The 16,058-nt window shown below is 45.4% G+C and overlaps 1 protein-coding gene across 1 annotated transcript in view; it reads left to right on the top strand.

The window, feature by feature from the left end:
- LOC142015137 (solute carrier family 9 member C1-like) overlaps nt 1–16,058 on the top strand; it is a 191,552-nt gene that overhangs the window by 81,038 nt on the left and 94,456 nt on the right. Inside the window, exons 12-13 of the mRNA XM_074998556.1 lie at nt 9,101–9,296; nt 10,859–11,047. Of these exons, the coding sequence (XP_074854657.1) occupies nt 9,101–9,296; nt 10,859–11,047 (385 nt within the window). The remainder of the gene's footprint in view (nt 1–9,100; nt 9,297–10,858; nt 11,048–16,058) is intronic.

Genomic DNA, 16,058 nt, shown 5'->3' with positions numbered 1-16,058 from the left:
GTCAGAAGATATCGTCTGACAAAACTTCAGTTGACAGGGAGTCCACACACGAAAGCGGATCAAAAACGCAATCTGCTCTGTCAACAGAGAGCGGCCAGGCTGTTTGGCTGCTTTCTCGACAAAATGGGGCCCAGAACCCTGTCAGACAGGATCACATAGATGGCAAGCCCTTCCGGGAGTCTCGGCCAGGCATGCTCTTAAAGGGGCTCCTCCCACCCACCTTTCCTCCCATGCTGAGGCTTGCCTACCTCATTAAGTGACAGCATAGCTACTGCAGGGCTCACATGCTTTCTGTGAGAGTTTGACCTTTCCAGATAGCCATGGTGCCAGAGCACCTCCTGGGCTTGAGCTGGACTCACTCCCACTTGCTTGAGCTGCTGATCATGGCCGTCTTCCGCCCCCTCTGGGGGAACACGCCTGGGACCAAGGAGCACACCCTACCTTCCCCGCACCCGTGGGTGATTAGGAGGGTCTGGAGATACAGCACTAGTTCACGTTGGTGGGACCGGCTGGTCATGGAGCAGTGGGATGACCAGCAGTGGCTTCAGAACTTTGGAATGCAGAAAGACACCATCCAGGAGCTCTGGAACTGGCTTGCCCCTGCCCTCTAGACAGGACACCCAGCTGTGGCCTGCCAGCCAGCTGGAGAAGTGGGTCGCAGTCACCTTCTGGAAGCTCACCACTCCGGACAGCTACTCCTCCATTGGGAACCAGTTTGGTGTGGGGAAGCTGTCCACTGGGGCCATCCTCATGCAGGTGAGGCATTTCCAGGCTGCAGGCCCTGCAGCAATGGGGAAGCAGGGACAGTGGGTCCCACCCAAGGGGGACCCTCAGGGAGTGGGGTCAGGGATGTGAGGAGTGGGGTTGCAGAGGGGGCGTCCTCAGGGGACTATGCTGTCCTACCGTCACACAGACCTGCTGCTGGGGAGGTTCCTGCCATGGGAAGGCGGTGCCTGGAGATCCCAGGAGGGAAGGGGGATGGGAGGGGGCAGGGGAGCACACCAGGACCCAGGGACTTCCTCCCTCAGTCCCTCACATTTTTGTTTGGTCTCCTCCCCTTGCAGGTAGTGACAGCCATCAACATGCTCCTTCTCTGGAGGGTCGCCCACATCGTAGACCTGAACACAGTTGTGGTCAGCTCCAGTGCCCTGGGATTCCCAAATTGCCTTCGGAGTGATCAGCGGGACTCGCATCCCCATCCGTGCCCAGGGCCACAGTTCAGTACAGTCCATAGACCACAAGGGATACCATTCCATGGTGCTTTCAGCCCTGGTCAACCACCATGGACAGTTTCTCAATGTGTATATTGGGTGGTCAGGCTGGGCACATGACGCTTGCCTGTTCTGCAACTCTGGCTTCTTCCAGAGAATGGAGGTGGGCACCTACGTCCCCGCACCGGGAACTGTCAGCTGGGGACGTGGACATGCCATTGTGTACGGTGAGGGATGCTGCCTACCCTCTAACGTCCTGGATCATGAGGCTCTAGACCAGCCACCTGAACCTGAGCCAGGCACTCTTAATGCCTGACTCAATCAGGCATGGAACTAGGAGGAGTGTGCCTTTGGCCATCTTAAGGTATGGTTTAGGTGCCTCCTGACCTGGCTAGACGTGGTGGAGCACAATGTCCCTCAAGTTATGGAGGCATACTGTGCCCTCCACAGCATAGTGGAAGGAGGGGGGGAGTTCTGAGTGAGACTTTCTCCCAAGGACCCTCCAGAGGCGCCTTGGGCACTCAGCCTGACCCTGTCTCCATCACAACCCCTCCCATTGTGCTGTCACCCCTTCCCTACCCTTCCCCATTAAAGAGGGACAGGGAGTGATGAAAAAATAACTCTTTTTACTTTAACACAGATAAATGTTAGAAAATAAACCTTGACTTAAAAAACTATTTGCACAATGTCATAAAAGGCAACTATATAGAGTGGGGTGGGAGGCCATCAGAACTTGGATGGGGGCTGTCTGGCCACAGAGGGGTCCCGCATGGGTGGTCAGTGCTTCACGCCCCTCCACACACATGTGGCTCACAGCACTGTCCACAGGAGCAGGTGCTGACTCCTGCCTGTGGGGGTGCCCACATGCCAGGAGCCACACTCCTTGGTGGATGTGCAGGGTCAGGCCAGTGCCTGTGTGGCTGGCCCACTTCCTGCCATGGCAAGGGCTTGGTCCCTCCTCTCCCAATCCCTGGGGTGTGTCATGCACGGGGAACTTACCAGAGGCTCCTTCAAAAAGTTCTTGGGATGCCCTGGACATGGCCTGGCTGGAGGAGGGACCTGAGTCCTGGGCGATGACCAGAGTTCTCTCGCTGACATCCTAGGCAGTGTTACTCTCCAGCTCTGGCTGGGTCCTGGGTTGCTGCTCTTCCAGCTCTGACAGCTGGAGCTGGAGGGGTGGGAAGGGAGGGTGCTCCTCAGCTGTGAGCAGGGCAGCAACTGTGGGGAGGAGTCCTCAGACATCAGGAGGCTGTGGAGCTCGGAGTAGTAGGGGCAGGTTGCCAGTCCTTTCACCAACCTTGTGGCTGCACCCTGGGTCTTGGTATATCCCTGGCACAGCTCCTTTTGCCCAGACTTGTTCTGTAGTCTGGGTGGAGTGGCCCTGTGCTGCCAGGGCGATGGCAAGCAAGATATAGGGCTGGGGATTTCGCCTCTTGGTGGCAGGGTCCAGGAGAATGGCCTCTTCATCCCACAGCCTGACGAGGTCCTGGATCTCAGGCCTGGTCCATAAGGAGGCCAATTGTTTGCTGCCCCTGGGGGAGGGCTCATGGGACCCCTCGTGGCTTTCCTGACAGCCCTTGGGTATCGCAGGTCTTCTGGCTGTCAGCCATGGCCTGGGGAGGTGCTGGGGTGTGGCTGAGAGGGCGTGTACAAGAGCAGCTTGTGCCTCTACTGCTTGCACACTCTCAGCTTCCTGCCATGGGGCTTCTAGGACTCCCTGTGTCTTTAAAAATGGCTGAAGGCAGAGATCATAGAGCTGTGATTGCTGTGGGCAAAGTGTTCCACCTGGCCAGCACCATGGAGGCCTGTTCTGTTCAAAAAAGCCTCCCCTCTGCCCTGACTCCCTGAACTATGCACACTTGTTTTTGTCAGCAGAATCTGTCAACAAAGGTGTTCTGCCTCATGGTGGAGAGGCAAAAGTCTGCAGACAAAAGTGCCACATTCTGTAGAGTTACTGTCAACAGAACACATTTTTTATGTGGACGCTCCCTGGGTTTTGATGACAAAACTGGCATTTTTGTCAACAAAACTAGTGGAGCATCCACACACTATGTTGTCATTTTGCACTTTTTAAATGTCAGTTACACCACAAAATACTCTTTATATTTACATTGACACATATTTACACTGTGAAAACAAGAAAAACTATATATTTAAGTTCACCTGAAACAAGTGCTGTAGCAGTCTGTTTATCATGAAAGTTGAATGCAAAAATAAAAGTAAAACTTCAGTATCTACAAACCCATTCAATCCTACTTCTTTTTCAGCCAATTGCTCAGACAAATAAGATTTATTTTATATTTGCAGGAATTAATGTTTTTCTTCTTATTTACAATGCTGCATGAAAGTGAAAACAGGTGATTATCATCAACAACAACAACTGTGGGCTCAGCATCCGCTGGTGTCTGATGCCTCTCTCACTATTTCCTTCCATCTTTCCCTGTCCAGTGCGGAGTAGCTTAGTTTCTGTAGGCTAGCTCCCCACCAATCTACTATATCATCTATCCATAAAACAGGTGATTGCACTATTAACACTATTGTAGCCCATATTGCAAGGCATTTACATGCCAGATGCACTAAAGATTCATATGTTCCTTCATGCTTCAGCCTCCATTCCAGAGGACGTGCATCCATGCTAATGATGGTTTCTGTTCAATACCACTGTGGACCAATGCCTCTAACCAAGCTGCACTATTCCAAGCAGTACAGTCTCTTCAGGATATGGAAGCTATTGAGGAAGTACCCCTACAACACAGGATGGAAAGGATTTTATACCTGCTAATCCCTGATTTCTAATTTTGGATGTGAGGAAATTAAACAAGTTCATCAAGTTCAGGTTTCTTTCTTTGTTTCTTACATTGCTGAATCTAAAAGACTGATGTGCTGCTTTTGTCTTCCAAACACTTATTTTAATGTGGTGATACATCCAGGCCTCAAGAAATATTTGAGATCCATGGTCAGAGGCTCTCACTGCCAATACAGAGTAGCAACTTTGGCCTATCATCAGCTCTGAGGAATCTTATCAAATGTATGACAGTAATGACTGCCCATCTCCTCCATTCTGGTGTACAGATTCATCTGATGCCAGTCACAAAACAAATGGATGGATTGAGGGTTGAGCATAAACACAGTCAATTTTGCTTCTATTCCAGAAGACAGACTTTATAGGCACCATTCTCAACACATTTACAACAACAGAAAGGTTCTAGATCAGTAACTCTCAACTTGTTTACCACCATGGGCTGTGTGATGTGAGCTGCATCCATACTAGATACTACCAGTATGGCCCTAAAATTGTTATATGGGCTGCAGCTGTGTGCTGATTCGGCTGAAAGTGGGTAGTAGATGTCATTGTCATCCTGTGCTGGCACCTCAGGGCTGAGCCTAAGACAATCGGTCTTTCCTGCCTTCAACTTCTAGGGCAAATGGCATTATGTGCACGTACATGGCTCAGCATAGTAGACCACTTCATCTGTATGCAATTAGGACTCCACTCTGTTTAACTAAGCAGGCACTCACTGGGCATGATTTGCATATCTGCACAGGCTCTTTCCTCTCTGGATTGGTGGATGGATCCACACAGTTTCTCAAGAGGAGCTCATTTCTCTTCACTGAAATAAGCAGTAACTAATCAGAGTCCTTCACCAAGCAGTGGGTCCATTTTGGAGCTCTTCAAACTGTTTGGATGAGTCGCGATGTTTCTCTGTATCAATATTTTAGAGCTGTATGTTGTCCATGGTGCCTGTGAAGCATTTCTGGCCACAGTCCAGGGTCATGCTGTCATTTATTCAGGGATAATACCTCTGCCATTTTTACTTGAACAGCAAAAAGGAGCAAGGATGATTTGATTGTTCCAGGAAGCAATTAATCTAGAGAATTTTTCCACACAAAACAATATTTTGCTGAAGGCCTTTTATGTGCTTTAGAAACACCATAATGGATTCTTTCAGCCAGAATTTATCATCACAAATGGTACTTAAAAAGATACTACAATTAGTATTAATTAAGTGGGGTGCATCTTTGCAACAAACATCAAGAAATCCTAGAGGTTGTTTTTCAAAGCAAATCAAAATACAGTTTCTGTAACTTATGCATATCTTCTCTCTGGCAGAAGCAGTTTCTTTGTCTTCAGTCCACTTCCATCAATTCCAGGAAACAGGGAGGGGGGGAAAAAAAAAACCTAAAAACTGTCAGCCCCAATTTGGTCAAGGCATTGCTGGTATACCAATCTGCAGTAACTCTTGGTACAAAAACCAATCACTGCTTTTGGTTTAAGTTCCGCTGTCCCAAGATTAAGGCTGAGCTCTGCATCCAGACATAAAAAGTTTTTGACTTAAAAACCCATGCCGCTGATCAACATAAGTTTGACTGATGAACGCTCTGGTGCGTATAATGCTATGTTGGTATGACAGTTCTTTCCTGCTGGCATAGAGCAGCTGTATTGGAAATCTTACAGCAGTATAACTGTACCATTTTAAGGCCTGTAGTGTAGACCTAGCTTCAGTAGAAAGAGGAAGAACCCCCTAAAATTTTCCTGAATGAAGACAGATCCTACACTAGTACGCTGTTTCTTTTGAGACCACAGAACGTCTATGAAAATTATCTTAAAAAATTGTTGTCAGACCAAAAAATACCCAAAGAGCAACATATACAGCAACAACAAAATGAAGTAATTGAAGCAGGTGTCATCGCAATGAGTAACGCTGTATCCAGTTTTAATAACAGAAAATATATACAGTAAACTCTTTCATATCCATCAACCCTGGGACCAGGAGGTTGCTGGATGTTAAAAAAATGCCACTTATTAGAGAGGCAGCTGTGGGATCCCTGGAAGGGGGGCATGGGACTCCACCAGCCCCGTGTCTGGGAGCTGGCTGGGGCATGGAGTCCTGCTGGCAGCTCCAGCTCTGGGGAGTTGGCCGGGGCACCCAGTATGGGGGAAACTCTGGCAGCCCCAGGGCTGGGAGGGCTCTGGGGGGCACAGGTCTGTGTTGGCTCATGGGGCTCTGCCAGTGGCCCCGGGTTCTGCTGCATCATGGGGCAATGCCAGCATACAGGGATCTGTCAGTGGTGTGGGGATCTGCTGGTGTCCTGAGGGTATGGGGATCTGCCACCAGTCTTGGGCTCTGGTGGTGTAGGGCTCTGCTGGGGAATTCCTGTAGCCCAGGGGATGAGAGCTGGCAGTTCCAGCCCCAAAAGCCCCAGAGGCGGAGCTGGCAGGGGCTGGTGCTGGTTAATTGAGAGTTCTGATTTAACAAGTACTGGATAAGGAATTTATTGTACTATCAGTGTATTTTTCCAGACACTTGCAGCACACCTGCGAGTTGTTCACAGAGCATCAGTATTCTGTGGAACCTAGTTTGAGAAGGGATAGCTCAGTGGTTTGCACATTGGGCTTGTAAACCCAGGGTTGTGAGCTCAATCCTTGAGGGAGCCATTTAGGGTCTGGGACAAGTAGATTTAAAAAAAAAAAACCTGTCAGATGGTGCTTGGTCCTGCCAAGAGAGAAGGGTACTGGACTTGATGACCTCTCAAGGTCCCTTCCAGTTCTGAGTTGCCTGTGTATAAATTCCACAACAGCTACATGCTTAGTTAAGTAGAAGAGGTTTTCAACTGTTTCATCACTCTGTTGCTTCCACCAAAATTTGGTGCATTTAGGAGTATTATCTATACCTAAAATCTGCAGGACTTTCTATTTGCTTGGTCATAGTTAATTCGGCTCTGTTTCAACCATTCACACCACCACATCCTGCTGAAATTTCTTTAGTTTTCTTGTATCCGATGGCAATGAGGTGCCTTAAAGTTCTCATTTGGGTGTGTCTCCCCATCAGTTATACAGTTTACCCTTGGGCACTGAACCTGATACTATCAGGCTTAATGTGTCCTCATTCTGAGTTAGTGGTAACTTTCTTTTTATTTGTCCTTTCCATGAAAATGGAATTTGTAGTAGCAGTTACATCAGCTAAGAGACAACTTTAGTTACATGCACTCTTAGATAACTTCCATTCACCATTTTTACATGAGACTTTGATCATTCTAAAATTAGGCTTGGAATTGACCTCAGGAGGCTATCTGTGCCAAACCCCTGATTAAAGCAGATCCACTCCCAACTAAATCATCTTAGGGCTTTGTCAAGCCAGGACTTATAAACCTCTAAGGATGGAGATTCCACCACCTCTCTAGACAACCCATTCCAGTATTTCACCATCTTCCGAGTGAAATATTTTCTCCTAATATCCAACCTAGATTGCCCCCACCATAATTTGAGACCATTGCTTCCTGTTCTGTCATCTATCATCACTGAGTAGTGCATGAGATTCTTCTTTCCTAAGTGCAGGTTTCTACACTTGCTCTTGTTGAAACCTTCAGATTTTTGGTCCAGTTCTCCAATTTGTCTATGTCTCTCTTGACCCTATCCCTAGTCACCAACATCTCTACCTCTTTTTTTCCCCATCTTAATGTCATCCACAAACTTGCTATGGGTGCAAACCAACCCATCATCCAGATCATTAATGAAAACGTTGAACAAAACCAGCCCCAGCACTGACTGTTGGAGCATTCCACTTGATACTGGCTGCCAACTAGACACCAAGCCATTGATCACTACTTGTTGAGCCTGACAATCAAGCCAGCTTTCTGTCCACTTTATAATCCATTCATCCAGGCCAAACTTCTTTAACTTGCCAGTAAGCATACTATGGGACACCTTATCAAAAGCTTTGCTAGAGTCAAAATATATCCCGACCACCACTTTCCCCATATCCACAGAGCCAGTTATCATAGAAGGCACTCAGGTTAGTCAGGTATGATTTGCCCTCCAGAGAAACCATGCTGACTGTTCCTGATCACCTTCCTCTTCCAAGAGTTTCAAGAAAAACTGTCTCTTCAATGTACACAGTCTCATAATTTTATATTTGTGAAACAAAACTTTTCAGAGTGTCTTCAAGGTTCTCTGTAGCATATGTTGAGTAGGTAAAGGACAATCACTGTCAGCTCAGAGATTGTCCCATTGAGTATTTTCATTCATAGAATACTGTTATAATCTCACATAACTGTGTATTGATCAAGCATTTGATCTATTTAATTGAACATTTTTAAGGGACATATCCATTATAGACATCTACAAGGCTATGATGTGGTTATCTGCACCCACTTTGTCTAAGCATTATACCATGACTTGGGCTTCCCGTGCTGATGCAAACTTTAAGTCAGTACTTAGCTTGTTTATTTCCGAAGTTCTACCACTTACAACAGAACTGCTGCTAAGTTATCTTGAGTAGAATGTATATATTCATTATCATTCAAAGGAGGAAAAAGGTTACTCACCTGTACAATAAAGATTCTTCAAGATGCAGTGTGCACATATACTTTTCATGACCCTCTCTCCTTCCCCCACCACCCCTGTTTCAGAAGCATGGTCATTTTGCTATGTGGAGGAACTGAAGAGTTGGGGAGACCTTTATGACCTCTGCTATTTACACAAGGATATTAAAGGCACATGCATAGTCCTAATGTTTCTGCTTACAAAATTTTCTGACTCAAGTGCTTTGCCAGCACATACAGCTGAAGTAAAATGTACTTGTGCACAACACATCTTGAAAAACATTAATGATAAGTAACCATTTTTAACAGCACCTTATATATTACACTACTACATAGTTTAATTTACAGAAAGTGTTTAGAAAGAAAATATGTAATTATTAGTTACAGTACTAATAATAGTTAATTGTATTAGTTATTGTATTGTACTGTATTGACTATTAAATTATATTCTCATACTAGAGTGTCAAGTAATTGGTGTATGGAAAATCCATATTCACTTGTTTTTAAATCAATCACAATAAATATGGTAAAAGTCCTAAAATTATTTTTTCATCATTTGTTTACAGGAACAAGATTCTGAAGCTGTGTCATCATGTAGTGTTTATGGATGAATTTGAGTACACAGGTTACATTATAACATTATTGAACTTCATGCCCATTGTAGTGGATTTTTTGCCATATCTGAATGAAATATATCATAGACAACTAAAAATCTTGAACTACTATTTCATCGGTTTGTATATAGTAGAGGCAACATTAAAGGTACTCTAAGAATTATATTAGTTCCATGAATGATAATTTTTCTTGTTGTTTTTTCTTAGAAATACAAAATTCTTCTAAATTAAAAGTTGCTTACAAGTACTGTATAAAAGGGATTCTTTCTGTTATAAAAGCTTTTTTGTCCTTGGAAGACTGTTCCATCTTTGAAATGTTCTTCTATTATATTAATGAAATTTTCTTTAGATTAACTTAATTTTTTCCATACTGTAGTATAAAATTATTATTTTTTCTGAGCTTATTAATGGATAATTCTTGCTTTTATCTTACAGCTTCACAGGGCACTGTTCTCCACTTCTGGAGTAAGGTCAAACTCTTCAAGTGCAGAATGCTCAAAAGCCCCTGCCTGTGTGGTGAATGCCATTTTGCAATATGTGCAGTGCATGACAGATTATGCTGTGTGGAGGACACTGTATTGTAGAGCAAAAGGGCATCTTCCACACAAGTAAGGCCCCTGAATTGAATTTTGCAAGGTGTTCCCAATGGACAGGTGCCACCCCGACAACAGGTGGCATCAAAGTCATCTTTATTAGCCTTGCCCTCAGAATATTCAGGAACACTGGGAGTGGGGAGAGCAGGAGTATGTGCAAGAGGGCTCTGACTGGCACTGCTATGATTAAGCATTCTACTGTCATAGTTGTACCACTGTCATTCCAAAAGAGGGAATGTGCAGAGACCATCTTGAAGATCTGTGGTTACAAGTGAATAAACTTCATATTTTCAATAAAATAATTATCCATTGAAAAAATGGAATGGAATGGAATAGATTGGAAGGTCTTAAGATTTTTTCTGAGATTCCAATTGTATCTTGAAAGTAGAGGTAAATGGGAAATAGCTTTCCTATTTTGATGGGAAAAATAGAGATTTTGAAAAATTTCTCTTTCCACATCACAAAATAAATCATAGAAAGATACCCCAGGATATGGCACCCATCTAGAATTCAGGAGACATGGCAGAACGAAGTGCAGTTATTGCTGTGCCCTAATTTGGAGAAGGAATTAGAACACACATCTCCCATATCCTGAGTCAAGCTATCTATCCTTCCCACTCTCTCCTGTTCCACTTCAATTATTTATATAAATATTCATTGGTCCAGAAAGAGACAGTGTTTTAGGTAGGGGGAAGGATTTCTTCCCAATAGACACATCTGAAGTGATTGACCCATGCATAGCTCAGCTGCCCTTGCTGTTTTCCTAAGCCAGAATTTGTCTTAAAACAATTTACGTTTCTGTTTTAAGCTGCTTCCATGTAGCTGCAGAAGGGTAGCACTTACATTTCAAATGTTACCTTTGATAACAGAAGAGCTAGAAATATATTTGGGGGTTTTTAGATTTTAATTATGTATAAGTTAGTTGCTAAGAACAATAATACGGAAATATTGTGGACTGTCAATAGATGAATGAGTAGATTTGTCGATCCTATGGAAGTGTTGAAAAACAAATTATAATTTGGTTCCAGATTTGAGTAAATGCTGAATATATTTTTTATTTTATAATATAAATGGTGCAATGAATCTAAACAAATACTTTATTTCTTCTGAACAACAGGCTTTGGCAATGGGGAGGACTTACATCTTTCACCATTGGAATCAGTTTGAACTAATAATCATAATAGTTGGACTCATAGATATCATTATTGTTAGTGCTTTTAAGTCATTTCACCCAACATACCATATGATTAAGGCTATCAGGGTATTCCGAATCTTTCGACTTATGAGAGTTCTGCGTCTTTTGAAGGTAAAGATTTTCTTTAACTTCTAAAAAGGAATTCGAAAAGCATACAACTTTGTACCTTTTCATGTTCAGTAAAATAAAATGTAAACCAAATTCTCAAAAGTTTCTGGTTTGAATCTGTGTGGCTCCTCCTTTAATGTGATGTCCTGTTATATGCTTTGCTGGTGATCTGTCACAGCATACTGCCCTGAGAGCATGGGAGTATGTGGAATGCTTATAGAGCTAAGATAAAACCATGTTTCTTCCTCAAAAATCTGCCTTCCACATCCACTCTTAACTTATATATCACGTGATCTGTTGAGCAACTGAATGCAGTGCACTGTAGGAGAGGGCCCTAGCAGTGCAAATGTCAGCACAGATGGGTGCACAAGCTACCCCTTTCAAATGCTGTTTATTCTGCTATTTGAGAGAAATCAGACAATCTGAGTCTTGCTATTCACACATGGACTCCTTGTGTTTATAAGGAAAGCTTTTCTCAGCCTTTCCTCTCACTTTTAAATCCTTATAATAATTTATATCTTTAATGTACTTTTCTAGTCTCTCTTGCTTTCAGCCAAAATGGTTAAAAGTGTCAGAAAGCATAGCTTCAATATATATGCTTCATATGCTCACAAGCTCAGGCTTTGATCAGTAGTCTTTTTGTCACTGCTGGAATTGGGATTTAAAAGACCCCTAAAACTTTGTGTACTTTCTCATCCAAAATCCTAAGAGCGTTTCGCTTTATTCATCCCTTGTGCACCATCATTCTAGGGTAATATTTCTTCCACATCACTTGAGGAGGTAACCAGACCCTCATTCAATCTATGATATCCCTTTGAAGGAAGATAACACATGTCTAGCCTTATTATCAGGGGTCATAGGCTGTTTCTACACAGGATACATGGAGCAAAAGATGCTAATGAGGCACAGATGCAAATTCCCCGCACCTCATTAGCATAACATCATGTGATTTGGAGTCCAGAAGACCGTTCTTCCAGACTCCAAAATGCTGTGTAGAAGTGCGGCCCCCGGGGGGGCTTCCGGAAGGACGTGCTTCTTCTGGAGGCCCCTTCTTCCCAAAAATTTTTGGGAAGAAGGGGCCTCCTGAAGAAGGACTTCCTTCCAGAAGCCCCCCTGGGGGCCGCACTTCTACACAGCGTTTTGGAGTCTGGAAGAAAGGTCTTCTGGACTCCAAATCACGTGATGTTATGCTAATGAGGCACGGGGAATTTGCATCTGTGCCTCATTAGCATCTTTTGTTCTGTGTATTAGCATGCCACTTCCGAAAGAAGTGTAGAAATGGCCATACAGTGCAAATAGTCACGGATATGTCAACTGCAGTATACTAACGGAGCTACTATCATACCCGTAGTTGTAGCTGCAAGAGATTTCTGTTTTTTTCACCTGAATAAATTTTCCTGATCCCATGTTTCACTTAGATAACTTTGCCCTACTAGTTGGACTTGAAGCAAGGAGATGTCTTTGCAGCTAGGGTGGGGTCATGTTTAAGTCATGTAAATTGTTTTTTTGCATTTGGAGAGGGATTAAATGGGAATCTTTCTGAGCAGAGGTTCTCTTAATGGATCATCCTTTATATTCAGACCTGTTATTTGGAGTCAGGAGTTTGTGTATGTAATAGTCTCAACATTCTTTCTACTAAGACAATATAAGTTTCTGCTTTCTCTTTGTATAAAGTTATCATCCAGGTGGCAGCAATGCATATTGCCTTATACATGTCAGTCTTTTAAACACACATTGTCTGGTCTTTGGAGACTTGTGTATCATCTTCAGCGTTAGGCTGTGCTGCCTGATGCAGAAAATGAGAGCTCTTGATGCTTTGGGAATGCTGTTTGCATCAATGAAGGTATTTTTACCTGGGAGACATGATCAATCAGCAATTTATTTCTGGTTTCAGCACAGATGTTCACAGAAATTTCTCCACTCAGCGCAGTGAGCTATTGTCAAAATCAAAGGGTTTAATTTAAGGAGAACTATAAAGGTTCAAAGAGGGATTGATTAATTCACCTAGGTTCTGGAGGGTTCTGACTCAAATTGCTGATTAAAGAAAAAGTGATTAAATACTTTATAAAAGTTATTAAAAATAAACATTCAAACGTAAAATAAAATTCTATTACAGATTCTGTAAACCAATTAGGGATTAAATGATATTACAATCAAACTAAGGTTGAAAATGACAGTTAACTTGATTTTACCCCCATATTGCTGCTAGCACATCAAGTAATCACTTACTGATTCTAAAACAAGAGGTTCTTCGAGTGGTCCCTGTGGGTGCTCCACAGTAGGTTCCTCCACAGTAGGTGTCGGGCTCGCCCAGCGCCACAGATTGGAATTCTTCCAGCAGTTTCCACTGGATCGCGCATGCGCCAATGCGCGCCACTCCCTTGCACGCCCTCGGTCATGTGCGCGATCCGGTCCCCGCCAGTTCCTTCTCAACTGCCAACGGCTGCAGACGGAATCCGCTCCGGCTCTAAAGCCTGAGACAGATAAGATAGTTTTCCTTGTTAGCTCGTTGTTTTTTTCCTATTATAAAAAAAAAAAAAGTGGGAAAAAAAAAAAGGCATACAAAGTAGTAGTGAGAAGAGGAACGGAGGGAAGAGGAGCAGACAAAGAAGGCTGGTTAAGCTGTCCGCTACCCTGAAGGCCGTGAATGTCATTTGGGTTGCAGAACGCACTGATTAGCGGCTAAGTACCCGATTAACAGTAAAGACTCCCCGCGATGGCTTCCTTGGGGTTTAAGAAGTGTGAGTCATGCCGCGAGGCTATGCTGGCCTCTGAGGGGCGTAGTGAGTGCATTCGTTGCCTGGGGGAGTTCCATGTTACCCAGAAGTGTTCCCACTGCGCTAAGCTTACAGCCAGGGCCAGGAAGGACAGAGAAATGAGGCTCAAAATGATCTTGTTTTATAAGGCCCTCCAGCCTGAGCCGTCGGAGAAGCCTCACACAGAAGGGCCCTCTGGGTCACATAAAAGGAAGGCAGCATCTTTGACCCCCTCTGTGCAAAAGAAGAAGAAACTCTCCCCGGCTCAATCCTTGCTGGCGGTTCCAGCGAGCAGGATGAACAGAACGCAGAGCCCTCAGCCGCAGGCTGATGAAAGCAGCAGCATGGTCGCGCACGTGGCTGGGGCCGGGCCTCCAACTATGCATCAGTTGGCATGGAAGGCACCGCGGGCGCCAGCACGGCAAGCGCCGGAATCGGCGGCGCTGCCTCACGCGGCACCGGCTATCGCGGCGCTGACGGCTCAGGGGCACCCAGCACAGGGCCTACCGGAGCCGGAGGAAGCTACCCACGCGGCGTCGACAGCGGGGCCGAGATCCCCGGCACAGGAGGGGGCGGCGCCCACCCTGCAGGGGAGGGGGAAAGCTAGAGCCAAAACCCGGCACCTCAGTCCATCTCCAGACATGGCTGCGATACCCTTATCACCCAGCCCCCCGCCCCCCCAACCCCAAGATTCACACACCGCGTCGTCGGGTGGTAACTCCACCAGCTTATTTCGGACCTCCCTCCAACCACCTTCGCCATGGCTCAGGCCACCTTCACTATTTTTGGGCATGGATCCCTATGAACACTATCACAAACCAGCTTCACCATTATCAATGTTGTCACGGAGATCCCGCTCTCCCAGACATCATGGGTGCACTCCCCAATCATGGTCCAGGTCTCCATCACCGGGCCCTTGTCCATGTTGTTATGGCCGTCCTCATCATACTGAACGCCGACATCGGAGGTCTAGATCCAGGGGCAGATCCCCTCCCACTCCTCGCCAATACTCCCATGTACACTCTCGCTCTGGGAGAGGAACGCAGCTGTCCCAGGGGGAATTAGGTCCAGAGTCCCGAGACTTTCCTTTACAGCCCACGAAGGAGCAAGCATACCAGCGAACTCAGGAGCCAGAGGACTTGAGGGAGGTTTATCCCAGCAGTTCCTCCTCATCCTCCCCAGATGAAGCAGTTGTCCCCGGGGATGTCTTCCCTTCGGATGACCTTAAATAATTCCAAGAGCTGTTCAAAAGAGTAGCATACACGCAGGACATTCAAATAGCAGAGGTACAGGAGAAGCATCATAAACTCCTGAAAAATTTGAGACCCCCGGCTTCATCTAAAATTGCTATCCCGCTGGACAAAGCCATTATGGAGTCAGCCATGAACATATGGCAGACTCCGGCCTCTATTCCACCTACGAACAAAAGGGCAGATAAGAAATACTTCATCCCAGCCAAGGGCATGGAATTCCTCTTTAGCCACCCACAACCCAATTCTTTGATGGTCGAATCATCCCAACAGAAGTCGAAGACATCTCAGTACAAATCGGGGGGGTTGGATAAAGATGCTAAGAAATTAGAGCTGTTCGGCAGGAAGGTCTACTCCTCCTCTACCCTGTTATTGAGAATGGCAAACTACGCGGCACATTTATCAAACCATAACTTTGACAATTACTCTAGACTCACCTCTCTCATGGATTCCCTTCTGGAGGACAAGAGGCCAGTGTTAAAGGCGATCGTCCAGGAGGGCTACATGGCCTCGCAAATGGGAGTTCAGATTGCCCTGGACGTGTCGGACGCAGCGGCACGTTCAACAGCCGCAGCAGTGGTAATGCGTAAGGAATCCTGGCTCCAGACGTCTGGTATCCCCAGAGATCTACAGGCGAAGATCATGGATCTTCCCTTTGACAAGCAAAAGCTGTTTGCAGAATCAACCGACTTGGTCCTCCACTCTAGCAAAGATTCGAGGGCCACACTTAAGACCTTTGGTATCTACACTCCTCCATACAAGAAAAAGAAATTTTATCCTCAGCAAAGGCGCTACGCTTACCAACCACAGCGCGCACAATATCAGCGAGGCTATGACCAAGGGCACCATCAACAGCAGCAGCAGTACAGGACCCCCAGGCAACGTTCTCAATGAAGTCGTACAACCTCGGGACAAGCCCAGAGGCAGCAAGTTTGACGGGTATGTTGAGGACTGCACTATCAATACCATCGATCAATGCCACTCTCACCTCATGTTCCATCATCGCCT

This window comes from Carettochelys insculpta, chromosome 6 (genome assembly GCF_033958435.1).
Source record: "Carettochelys insculpta isolate YL-2023 chromosome 6, ASM3395843v1, whole genome shotgun sequence".
NCBI classification, from domain to species: Eukaryota; Metazoa; Chordata; order Testudines; family Carettochelyidae; genus Carettochelys; species Carettochelys insculpta.
Note: the sequence above shows the minus strand (reverse complement) of the source record. Positions and strands in the feature narration are given on the sequence as shown.